Source organism: Martes martes, assembly GCF_963455335.1.
Source record: "Martes martes genome assembly, chromosome: 5".
NCBI lineage: Eukaryota > Metazoa > Chordata > Mammalia > Carnivora > Mustelidae > Martes > Martes martes.
The window spans coordinates 108,116,515-108,128,720 of NC_137892.1; the positions used below are offsets into that span (position 1 = coordinate 108,116,515).

General features: G+C 49.9%; 1 protein-coding gene across 1 annotated transcript in view; it reads left to right on the forward strand.

Moving 5' to 3' along the window:
* SLIT3 (slit guidance ligand 3) overlaps positions 1 to 12,206 on the forward strand; it is a 597,630-nt gene that overhangs the window by 545,568 nt on the left and 39,856 nt on the right. Inside the window, exons 22-24 of the mRNA XM_080803857.1 lie at positions 1,671 to 1,742; positions 2,353 to 2,424; positions 10,616 to 10,687. Coding sequence (XP_080659983.1) covers positions 1,671 to 1,742; positions 2,353 to 2,424; positions 10,616 to 10,687 — 216 coding nt within the window. The remainder of the gene's footprint in view (positions 1 to 1,670; positions 1,743 to 2,352; positions 2,425 to 10,615; positions 10,688 to 12,206) is intronic.

Consider the following 12,206-nt stretch of genomic DNA (forward strand, 5'->3'; position numbering starts at 1 on the left):
CATGGGGGGTGGGGGGGACATGGAATGTTCTCTCCTGGGGAGACTCAGAAAACTCATGTGGAGGATAAAGGAGGCTGGTCTGTGGGCTTTGCGGCGTTCCTGCACTTTCTCCCGGGGTGGAGCACAGAGAGGCAGCTGGCAGGCGTGAGCCGGTCTGACGTACCAGGCCTTACCAGGGAGAACTACACACAGAAATACCCAGAGCCTGGCATCACTGACCATCCACATCACCTTCCCCCTGGGCTTAGGGACAGGTGGGGGAGCCTCTGACTTTCTGGGGCCCCAGTTAAATCAGGAGACTCCTCAGTCTCCAGGTTCTTGCAAGCTGTGGCTGCACTGAGGTTTGCCAGGAGCTTAAATGAGCATTTCTTCTTCCTCCTCTAGTTGCCTAGAAAATGTTCCAAGTAGGTGATTCAAACTGACGTTCCTTCAGGTGGCAGCTCCTACTGGCTCCAAGTCTGCCAAGATCCCGGAAAAACTCCCAAAGAAGGAGCAGGGCTGCGGGACATGGGTGGGGCCTACGAAACTTCGTGGTCCATGAGCTTTGTCCCTTGACAGCCTCACTGCCTTGCCAGGAGGGGACCCATAGGGCACAAAATAATTCTTGGGGGCGAGTGGTCACTGGAAGGTCACCCTGGTTGCTCAGGGGGCAGGGAGCCAGTCCACCGGGGGAAAAGGAACGTTCTTTCAGAATGAATCACTGTTACCTTGGGAAAGTGGGGCTACTGAAGAAAGGTGGAAGAAAGCCACCTGTCACCTCCTTTAGCCTGGCTTCCTATATATCCCCAAATGAGCCTCTAGATGAGATTTCTACCTCTCAGTCCTGTGGGCATTTGGGGCCAGGTCATTCTTGCTTGTGGGGCTGTGGACGCTGTGGGATGTTGAGCAGCATCTCTGGGCCTCTACCCATGAGATGCCAGTAATGTCCCTCCCCAAGTGACAACCAAAAATGTCTCCAGACATTGCCACATGTCCCTGGGGAAGCAAACGTGCCCTGAGTCGAGAACCCAGCTGATTAATTTGTTTGTTTGTTCAGTACTGATGCTCCAAACCACCCTCAAGCAATTAATTCAGAAGATCTGACTTATAAACCAGAGTGTCTGGACACGGCAACCAGGCCTCGGAGGGTGTAAGCACTCTCCAGGGGATTCTAATGCGCAGCTGCTTTTGAAAACCACTGCTTGGGATAGTTATCCCTGCCGAGAAGCTGGAGAGTGTATTTGGCAGAGAACTACACCGCCACCGACGGCGGCACTCCCCGTAAGAGAGAATCTGATAAGATGGGACAGATAAATGCCAGAAGTGAGAGAGGAGCAGCAGAAGGAAGGACTGACCCGGGGAAAGGGGCACTAGAATAAGGAGAGATCTCACGTGTTCTGTGTTGCTGGGAGGGTGAAATGGAAGGATAGACTTGGAATTGGTTGACAAGGTAAATGGACGAATGGACAACAAATGCTTGAATGAGTGATTGAATAAATGCTGAACGAAAAAACTGGACGAATGGGTGGATAGGTGAGTAGACAGGTGAGCGGATGGATGGAGGAACGGAATGATCAATGGGTGGATGGATGGATGGACAGCAGGCACACACGGATGGGCGAACGCTGGGAATGAACCCCCGCAGATGCAACTAACAGTCAAGTGTGGCCCTTCTGTTTTCCTCTTCCTAGTGACCTGAGCAACAACAGCATCGGCGTGCTGACCAACTACACCTTCAGTAACCTGTCCCACCTCTCCACACTGTGAGTACAGGGGCTGCTGTGTCTAACGTGGGCCTGGCAGTAAGTGGCGTGTGGCCGTCCTCTCTCCCTGCCCCCTCGGGCCTGTGTTCTCTGCTCTGGTGGTCCTCAGGGCCATGGCTGCCCTCACATAGTGCAAACCTTCATCCTCAGAAGGAAAACAAAGTAGGTCCGAACCCTACTGTCTGGGCGGTAAGAGGGGAACTAAGACCTGATTACTTCTGCAGAAGTCCCTTCTGGGGTTTGTGAATTTTCCTTCCCAGGGGAGGGTTTCCCTTCACAATTATATTTTGCTCAGATCCATTTATTTCCTATTAGCTCGGCACAGGGTGAGCACTGACCATTTGACCGTAGAGGGAGGCAATGGCAAAGCTGGTTCGGAGGCCAGCCTGCCATGGAACACGAGAGGAAGCTGGGGAGACAAAGCCAGTGAACTTTCTGGAGCGGTGGAGAGCATTTCTCTTCCCTTTACTGTTGGGATGTTTTTTGTCAATATCTTAAACTGAAGTAGAGGAAGAAAGCATTTGCTTTGACTGGTCCACAGTGTGGACGGTACACCCATAAGCAGCTGAGAATAGCAGTGGCCAAGAGCGCCCCGTGTTTCCTTCCACAGGATCCTGAGCTACAACCGGCTGCGGTGCCTCCCCATCCACGCCTTCGACGGGCTGCGGTCTCTCCGGGTGCTGTGAGTACCCCGGAACCTGACTCCCCCTGGGCTTCACCAAGTCACAGCGGGCAGTACTAAGTGCTTCCATCCCCACCCAACATGTCCCCAGCCCAGCGCTCCTGCGGGCTCAGTGGGGTGGGGAGTGCGAGGGGGTGGGGGGAGGGCAGCCCACTACCACCCATGGACCGGGAGCAAATCACAAACACCTGGAGTTTCTGCTGCTTTTTGTGCCCAGTGAGATCAGCAGCACCTCTCTAGGGAGGATTAGCACATGCAGGTGTATTCTGTACCCCAGTAGAGCCCAGCGTGTGGCTTGTGGTCACTGTGCTGATGAGCACGCCACTGCTGGTCCCCCTGGCTTCCGAGGGCCAACATAAGCCCTGTGAACCTCTGCGAGGAGTGTCAGGGCTCACAACTAGAAGCCCAAAGACCTGGTTCAGCTCACAGACAGCTATGAGTTAGCCATTGTAGAGTTAATGGACTCACAGAGCATCCTTTCAAAAGAACAAAGTTTTATTAAGTTGCTAAGAATTAAACATCAGAGGACTTCTCATACAAATCCCCATTTCTAATCTCTCTTAGAAAATGGAGAGGCGTGGCCATTGCAGGGCTTCCCATCTAGGTTGCTACAAAGCCAAGCAGCCCTGCCCCTTTAGCTGGGGCTCCAGAGTCTGCAGCCTCCACACCCGCCCCCCTCCCCCATCACCATTATGACACCTGCCTCACCCCGTCCTACCCAGGGTAGAGGGCAGCTGACTGAGGCGGGCGAGCTCCTAGCAAAGACAAGACAGCCACAGAGTCTACCTCTTTCCAAGCGCGGCTCTGACCCTCCCTAGCCGTGTGTCTTCCATAAAATAGGTGGTAATTACCTCATAATTGTGTGTATGTGTGTGTGGTTTTACAAGGATTAAGTGAGATGATGTATATACAGCCTTTAGCATAGCTCTGGTCCGTGGTAAACACTTTATAAATATTCACTTGTTACTATCGGTACTTGTATTACCTTACAAGAGCAGGAATGGCACCTCACTGTGCCACCCCCATCCCGGGGCCCTGTTGTCTATCACCTCATCTTTGTGCCTTGTCATCTTGCATATTTTGTTGGCAAAGGAAGATCCTTTGAATGATGTTCCCATGAGGACAGAAAGGCTACTTTTCATGTCCATTGCCTCATATAGCCCTTTGCAACAGTGCTGTGAGAGTGAGGGGATTGTGCCCATTTTAAAGATGAGAAAACCAAGGTCCGGGTTGTAACTGGCCCAGAATCCAGCCATCAGGAGGCCACAGCATCCAGCCCTCTGACTCAGAGCCCTGGGACCCTTTCAGGATCCACTAGCAATCAGCAAACAGCCCCCAATGAGCCCATCCATTCCAGAGCCTCTGGACTGATGTGATTTATTGGAGCCCACAAAACACTGGTGTCAGCGACAACTCCCGCCACATGTCATCTGCGCTGTTATTAAAAATCAATTCTCTCGGGGCAAAGAAGTGCCCGTGCTGACAGTGTGCAATCTGTTATTGTCACTTATTTATTATCCGCCTTCTCTGGGGAGTTTGAGAATGGAAACATCAGCAGAACCATTTCCCTGTTTCTGGTTGAACGCAGCGGAAGATGGGCTCCTCTCATTGGCCGGGGCTGGGGTGGACCTGCTGCCCCCTCCCACGTCCCACCATCCCCTCCCCAATCCCAAACTATTGTCTCCCACCTGGTCTTCCAGTTCTCTGCATGGGCTTGCTGCCAAATTTGAGTGGTTCCAGTGCGGCAACCCAGCACAGGAAAGGGAGGGAGACTGAGAATGCTTGCCTGTCCATTTGTCTAGTCTCCCAGGGTGGCCGCGTGAATATCACTGGGGTTTCCTGCTCTCTGGGCACCTCGTCTGTCTCACTCCAGACTGCTCTCATTTGTTCATTGGGAGCGCACAGCAAAATACCACATACTTCTGCTTGTTTCTTCAATTAAGAATTAGTAGGCTTATGGCATCATCATTTTAGAATCATGGGATCTCATAGATAATAAGTGGTCTTAGAGGCCCTCGTTGCAACCATCTGCCTCAGTGGGGAGCAACCATTTTCTGCATAAAGGCCAATTCAGGAAAAATAAAAATGTTTATGGACGATGTTTCTTTTATGATATTTATCTCCTTTCCCTCAGTAATTGCACAGCTAGGAATTTATGCTAAGGAATAATACAGTATGAGGGAAAGGTTCTCTGCTTTAAGATCTTGGATGCTCTGTTATTTTTAACCTACATTTTATATAGTACCCACAAGTGCCACAGTGGGGAAATGTTTAAGGAAAAGTGTAATGCAGGCAGCCAATGAAGGGCAATTATTAAAAGAGATAAAGATGAAAACAAGGTAGCAGCGTGGGGAAGTGTTTACCACACAGCCTTATGTGGAAAAGTGAACCTAATTGGTATATATGTTACAATTATAACTTGCCTACCTTTCTCCTTATAAAGAAGGACTATAAGGGAACATAGACAAATGAAAAAAGAAATCATTGATCACTAACCGCTAATGTGAAGTTGTTTCTGTAATAAAAGAAGGCAGAGTTAAAGATGAATGAATATAGTAGGATATTCGCAATTTAGAGGGTTAGGGGGAAAAGGTAGGTTTTTGTGAAATCAGGAGTTGTAATAGCTACAACTACATTTGAGCATTTATGTCTTTTCTCATTTCTAAATGGTTTTATTACTTTGATGAAAATTTCAGAAATGACCAGAGATCCACGGCTGCTGGCAGTTTGGGGTAGGGGAAAAGAATGAGCATCAGGTTTAGCCAAAGACAAGAGCCAAAAAGTATTCTAGAAAGATGTGAGAATTTTAGAGTGAGAGGGTGTGTGTGTGTGTGTGTGTGTGTGTGTGTGTGTGGTGGTGGTGGTGGTGGTGGTGGTGGGTGGATACGAATACATTTCTGAGACAGGAGAGTTGTCAAGGAACCCTGAGTACAAAACGCTGGGTGAAAATTTGCTTTTCCTCGTTTGCTAAAAACAGCTAGAAGAGAACATTCTCATGGACATTCTAGTTCTTCTTCAGGGATCTGTGTGTTCCCTGATCTTTGCCCCACACTGAGCCACATGCCTTGTGTGCATGTGTGTGGTCCCAACTGTCAGTCCCCAGCCCCGGCTGCAGGAGGGCCACCTGGAATCAGTTAGCTCTGCTCATGAGGGAGGGTGTGGGATTATCAGTCATCATCCTCAGTATTTTTAGCCCCTCGTCCCTGAAGGAAGATGGTGCTTGCTATTTATGTGCACTGGGCTGTTCATCCCCATTCTACCAATTGGATGGGTCCTCCCTATAGCATCTTGCAGAGAGCTCCACTGCCCTTTGCTTGATTACCTTTAGAGACCAGGAGCTTGCTCCCTTCCCAGATAACCCCACTCCGTTAAGTAAGTAAGTAAGTTAGTTAAGAGGGAGAGAGAGAATCTTAAACAGACTCCACACGCATCGCAGAGCCAGACGCAGGACATGATCTCGAGACCCTGAGATCATGACCTGAGCCGAAATTAAGAGTTGGGCACTTAACCACCTGCGCCACCCAGGCATCCCAATCCCATTCCATTTTTTTTTAAAGATTTTCTTTATTTATTTGAGAGAGCGAGTGAGAGGACTCAAGCTGGGAGAGAGGCACAGGGAGTAGGAGAAGCAGGCGTCCCCCAAAAGCATGAAGACTAAGTCAGGGCTCCAACTCCATACCCTGGGATCATGTCCTGAGCCCAAGGCAGACGCTTAACTGAGCCACCCAGGTGCTCCAATCCTACTCCGTTTTTGACTGGCTGTTGAACATTAGACAATTCTGGTGAGCCAAAAGGTGATTCCTTATGACCTCTAAACCCTGGTTCTGGTTTGGCCCTCTGGTGCTACCAAAAAATAAAATTAATTCTGAATTTTAGAAATGGGAAGTGAGTCTCAGAAATTATTCTAACCTGAGGGTGTCCATTAAGTGTCTGACTTCAGCTCAGGGCATGATCTCAGGGTCCTGGGATCAAGCCTCACGTCGGACTCCTACTCAGCGGGGAGTCTAGGTGGGGGGAGTCTGCTTGCCCCTCTTCTCCTCCCCCTGCTCGTTCTCTCCCCCCTCACCAAATAAATAAAATCTTAAAAAAATTATCCTATCCAAACCTCTTGTTCATAAGATAAGGAGACAGATTCAGAAAGGCTTAGTGACTTGTCCACATTCACTTATTTATCCTTTCCTGAATACCCACTATGAGTTGAATACTGTGCTAGACACCAGAGAGGAAAATAATGAAACACAATTCCCATCCCCAGAGAGCTCACGGTCTAGAAGAGGAAACAGACAAGTAGATAACCTCCTGCCACACGTGGTGGTACCTGGGAGGGAGCCACAGGACTACACGGGAGAGGCATGTGACCCAGTCCTGGCCATCCCCTGAAAAGGCTTTCTGAGAGGGAAATCGTAATCACGGCTGACAGTTATCAAACTTGTCTGTGTACTACACAGCCTGGGCTACATGCTTTAGTTAATCATAGCCTCTTCTCATATCCACCCTCTGAAGAATGTACCACTATTATCGCCATCCCCCAGACCAGGAAACAGGCTCTTCAAGGTTGAGTCACTTTGCCAAAGTGGAGTGGAGAATATTCTAGGCTGGGAGAATATAATTTCCCTAGACAGAGTCCTTGAAGGAAGGGCATGTGCATGGGGACCGCCAAGGAGCAGCAGCTGGGAGGGGAGTGTGACTTCTGGGGGCGGGAGCAGGAAGCAGTGCTGCAGGACTAGCCCACAAGGCAGGAGCAGAAGCCGGGTGGGAACCAGGTCCCCAGCAACCAGCCTAGTCCTCTTGCCACCACATTCTCTCCTTCCCAGCCAGAGGTTCTCTCTTTTCCTTGCTGCCCATTTCAGACTGTCCTTGAGGACTGGAGGGACATGGCCTAGAGAGTCCTCTGATGAGAGTTAAAGAGTGTGGTGGAAAGAGACACGGGCCGGAAGGTGATAGGCACAGGGTCACTCTGCCAAAACCCAACGTGTCTCTTCTCCAGCCTGGGAATCTGCCTCACTACTGCCTTTGCCAGGTGTAGACTACATAGCTTCAGGCTTCCACTGTGTGGGGGGAATGTTTTGAGAGGGCTAGCCCCAAAACGTGTCCCGGAGCCTCGAGGGGACAGAATCATAATGAAGCTAGCCATAATCACAGCTCACAGGAGCGAGTACGCGTCCCAGGCAGGCTCTGCACTGAGCTCTGTGCCATCTGAACCTCTTGCATTGTATCTTTAATCTCTGCGACTGGTTTAGGAAACAGTATGTTAGATCCCGTCCTGACTGAAGGTGGAGAAAATCACTTCAAACCACCTTAAGCAGGGAGAGAATTTCTCGATGCAGGTAACTGAAACAGTCAGTAGTAGACATTACATTCTGGGACTGGATGTGGGAGCTCCCATGGTACAGAAATGTGCCTCTTTCTGCTTCTCCAAGTGAAACTGTCTCTGTCCTAACAGTTCCAGAGAAAGCCCCAGAAATGTCTCACACTGGTCCACTTAGGTCACATACTCAGCTTCCAGCCCCTCTCAGTGACTCTCACCTGGGCCATAGTGGTGCCCATGTGGCCAAACCAGATGGACTGAGAGGTGGGGAAAGGTGACTCCCCCATGGAAAAGGGAGGAACTGTTACCGAAAAGAGATTGATGCCAATCAATCCACACCCCTGAAAAGATATCTACTGTGAGTGGATCCTAAGAATTCCTCCATCTGAGAGATCAGAAAACTGAAACACAGAAAGATGAAGTCCCTTGAATCAGATCATCACACAGCCAGCGGTGTTCAGAATAGGGACGCACACCAGGCATTCTGATCAGATCTTAACCGCCGAGTCACCTGAGAGTGACCTAGCCTGCTCAGAAGAAAGTCTGCCCACCCACCCCCACGCGCATACAGGATAGGAGGATGATGGTCGTCCCTGCCATCTGTCACACGAACCGTGAGCACCTGCTTCACGGACACATAGCGGGTGCACCTGGGGGTCTGGAGACCTGAGGTTCAGGCGACCCACAACTGCCACGAGAAGGTTCTGCTTTCATGTTACTCCAAGTGATGCCCTCATCTGCACCCCAAAATGCCCAAGTTTGGGACTTAACACCTCCTAAGAGTCAGCAGGGAAGAAGGAGTCCCAGGCCCTTGAAGATGAGCTGTCCCACTTCCCTGACAACCCTGAGGATAGTGGCGGGACAGGCAAGAGTCTTTCTTCGGGGGCCAAACCGGGAGTGGGAACCTGCAGCGTAGACAGATTTCTTTAGTGCTGTCCCAGTAAGTTACAGCCCCGTTACTCTGCAGTTTATGGAGATCTCAGTGGCTCAGCTCGTAATAAATGGGAGCGTGACTTGCAGGAGTCACAGCGCCAAAGCTGCCTTTGGGTCATTTGGTGTTTTTAAATTAGGGCTTCGTGCCTCTCCAGGGGCCCAGACCTCATTCAGAAATGATTAACAACGGGGCTGGGTGCATTTGCTGAACAGCAAGCAGCCATGAAGTCATCCAAGCTAATAGCAGGCAGGAGCCGGTATGATTCATAAATAACCACATGCATTCCAGACTAGATGATACTGGTGAGTGTTAGGAAGTGCTTCTAGCTCCTTCTTATCTGGGGAGTGAGAAGCTACCTCCAACTGTCTTTGGAGGACTGGGTACCTTCTTCCTGGTGTCCTCGGGATAGGGAAGAGGGGAAGGGGTTTGAGGTGATGAGGGTGATGACCTACGGCAGCTAAGTGTGGTTCAGAGGACCAAGAGCATGAGCGTCACTTGGGAGTCGGTTAGAGATGCAGCCTCCTGGCCCCCCTGATACATGGGATCAGAGCCCCTGAGGATGGGTCTCAGAAATCTGTTGGCTCCGGCGCTCAGTCTTTCGGAGAGGCTCTGTTCTGTGTTAAGTGTAATTAAGCTCCTGTCTGTATTCCAGCTCAAAGCCCAGGGCAGGCTATCAGCTAAAAGGAAAACAAAAGGGCAGATTCATTAGGATGCTTTTACACTCCACAGTCACCTCTCATCGCCCCTTTGTTTGGTGGGCTCCTTCCCAGCACGGGCGGCCGTGTGCAGTAGTCACCAGCAGAGCCCCTGAGTGTCTGTGAATTTCACCTACCATGCATTTCACAGGCCAGACCCAAGGGAGTCATCTGGGTGGACACTTTCTATGGGTGTTTGATGATCAGTCCTTCAAAGGAAGGTGTAAGCCATGAGTTACGGATTTACTAGTACTACCTGAGTGCTGGCGCAGTGTGCATTTCGTTTTTCTCGTGGACCTGTCCTGCAGCCATTTACTAAAAGTGCTATCTGTGCTATCTATGCCGTCATTCTGCAAGTGAGAATGACTCCCAGCTCTTGCCACACAAGGTGGAGAGGGGTGTGATGGCTACTGGGCACGTTGCCTGGCCTCTTGGACATGCTGTCAGAAAATGCACTTGGAGGCACGCGAGCACCAGATACATTCGCGTCATGGCAGATGAGTGTCCAACTCCATGGACTGTCCCAGGGACCTGAGCGCCCCCCTCCCTCTGTCACCTGAGCTGGGATTCATAACATTTCTCAGTCTGCCCCAAATCTCTCTTGGTGAATGTGAAGGGAACTAATTTATTGATCTGTACCAGCCATTTTTCAAGACCCTTTCACATATATGAATAATGGTTAGTCATTTAGCACATAGAAAATGCTAGACTTTGTATGGATTAATGCACCCACAACCACCTTCTCTGACAAATCTGTTTACTTTCATTCCCGCTGTACAATAGGCAACTGAGGCACAGAGAGGTAAATAACTTTGTCCAGAGTCACACAGCTGGTAAGTGGCACAGTCAGGAGTTGAAGGCAAGCAGCCTGGCTCTAGAGCTTAGTCTCGACCACGGTTCTTCCCAGTATCTCTCCAGTGCCTCCATTACATAGACATCTGGCTCGGAAGAGTAAAGCTAATGCACCCAGGATCCCACAGCTAAAAGGGACTGGTTTCTCCTTCCACCCCGGGCCTGTCAGATTCAAAACTCCATCCTCCTCTTCCTCAAACCCTCTACCCCACCCACCATCCGCACTGCTGAGCTGGGCGTGGAAATAGGCACACACCCGCCACAGAGGAGGCACCTCCTTCTAGGAACAGTGGGGCTCTGAGTACAGCCGAGGGGCATCAGGGCCAGCCTGGGACCCCAAGGGCGTGCTGAGCTCAGAACCGTAAACTGGGGCTTAACCTCCGCCCTGTGCTTCCTCTTCAGGACTCTCCACGGCAATGACATTTCCAGCGTTCCCGAAGGCTCCTTCCGCGACCTGACGTCTCTTTCCCATCTGTAAGTAGCCTTGGTTCTCCTTGGTATGGATCCGCTGAAGGCAGAGTATCGTGATCGTGCCAGGGATCGTGCCGTCCCTGGACCCATTTCAGTATATGTTCTTTCTGGTACGCACAGAGCGCGTTCCATAAAAACGTGCCCACGTGGTACACCTCTTGTGTTCTCTGCCTCGGACGCCTTCAGGGACGTCATCAATTATGTAAACAATGTAAATGTTTAATAAGAAAAACTAACATAAAACTCTTACTATGTGATAAACACTTTAGATGAATTATCTCATTTACTTGTTACAGCAATAAAGCATTTCTGTCCCCTTATTACACATGGCGAAACTTAAAAATTGAGAAGAGCTAAAGACTTCGTCCAAGGGCTGCACAGCGAGTAAGCAGCAGAGCCCTGGTTCAAATCCTGGTTCACCTTGACTCTAGAGCACAAACTCGCTACCACTCAGCATGAGGTGCTCCCTCCCCATTTTATGCAGGGGAAGCCGAGGTCTGCGCGTATTAGCTGTTACATACCTCTGCCAGTGACCATTTTTGAGTCAGTATACCAACTCCATGCATATTTAATTATTTTCAAAGTGCATGCATATACTGTGATAGTGATACATTATGTATGCACCTTATAAAACATTCAAGAAGTAGAAATGCTAAAGGATATGATTTTTGAAAGAAGCAAAAGTTCTTGTATTTTCTGTCTGGACACCCCCGTGCAGAGGTCTGCACCAGCCCGTGCCATCCCCCCTCCTGTGCATTTTTAAGCTGACTGGTGTAGTCAGCTTCTACCCCCTTGGGTCCTGTGAGTGGCCTAAGAATTAGATGAACATAAGACAGAGCAACAGGAGAAAAGCGTGCAAATGTATTTGGTATTTTTATGTGTACGTGGGGGTCTTTGAAAGGAAAATGAAGACCCGAAGCCGCCATTGGGCCCAAAAGCTTATATACATTTTTATATAAGGAATGATAACTTGTGGGGATGGGTCAAGACCTTGGGCTGGGGCAGTCTGTTAAGGGGCGGTGGCCAGGAAATATATCAAGGGACTGTTGGAAGATCAGGGTTATTTGAACAGGCTTGTTCATAGGGGTCCATTCTGGCATTGACTCCCAGGCTCTAGTGGTAAGAATCTTCTCTTTTTGGTGCAGGGAAGGCGGCTTTCTCATGGGAAACTTTATGACTTGCTTTTAGGTAGAAAGAGGGAGGTCGGGACACCTGGGTGGCTCAGTTGGTTAGGGCGCTGCCTTTGGCTTGGGTCCTGATCCCGGGGTCCTGGGATCGAGTCCCGCGTCGGGCTCCTTGCTCAGCGGGGAGCCTGCTTCTCTCTCTGCCTCTGCCTGCCACTCTGCCTGCTTCTGTTCTCTCTCTCTCTCTCTCTCTCTCTCTCTCTGACAAATAAATAAATAAATAAAATCTTTAAAAAAAAAAAAAAAAAAGGAAAGAAAGAAAGAGGGAGGTCAGAGAGCCCCTCTGGCACCTGCCGTTTCTCAAGTACTTTTAGCTCAAAATCATCACTATACTGACA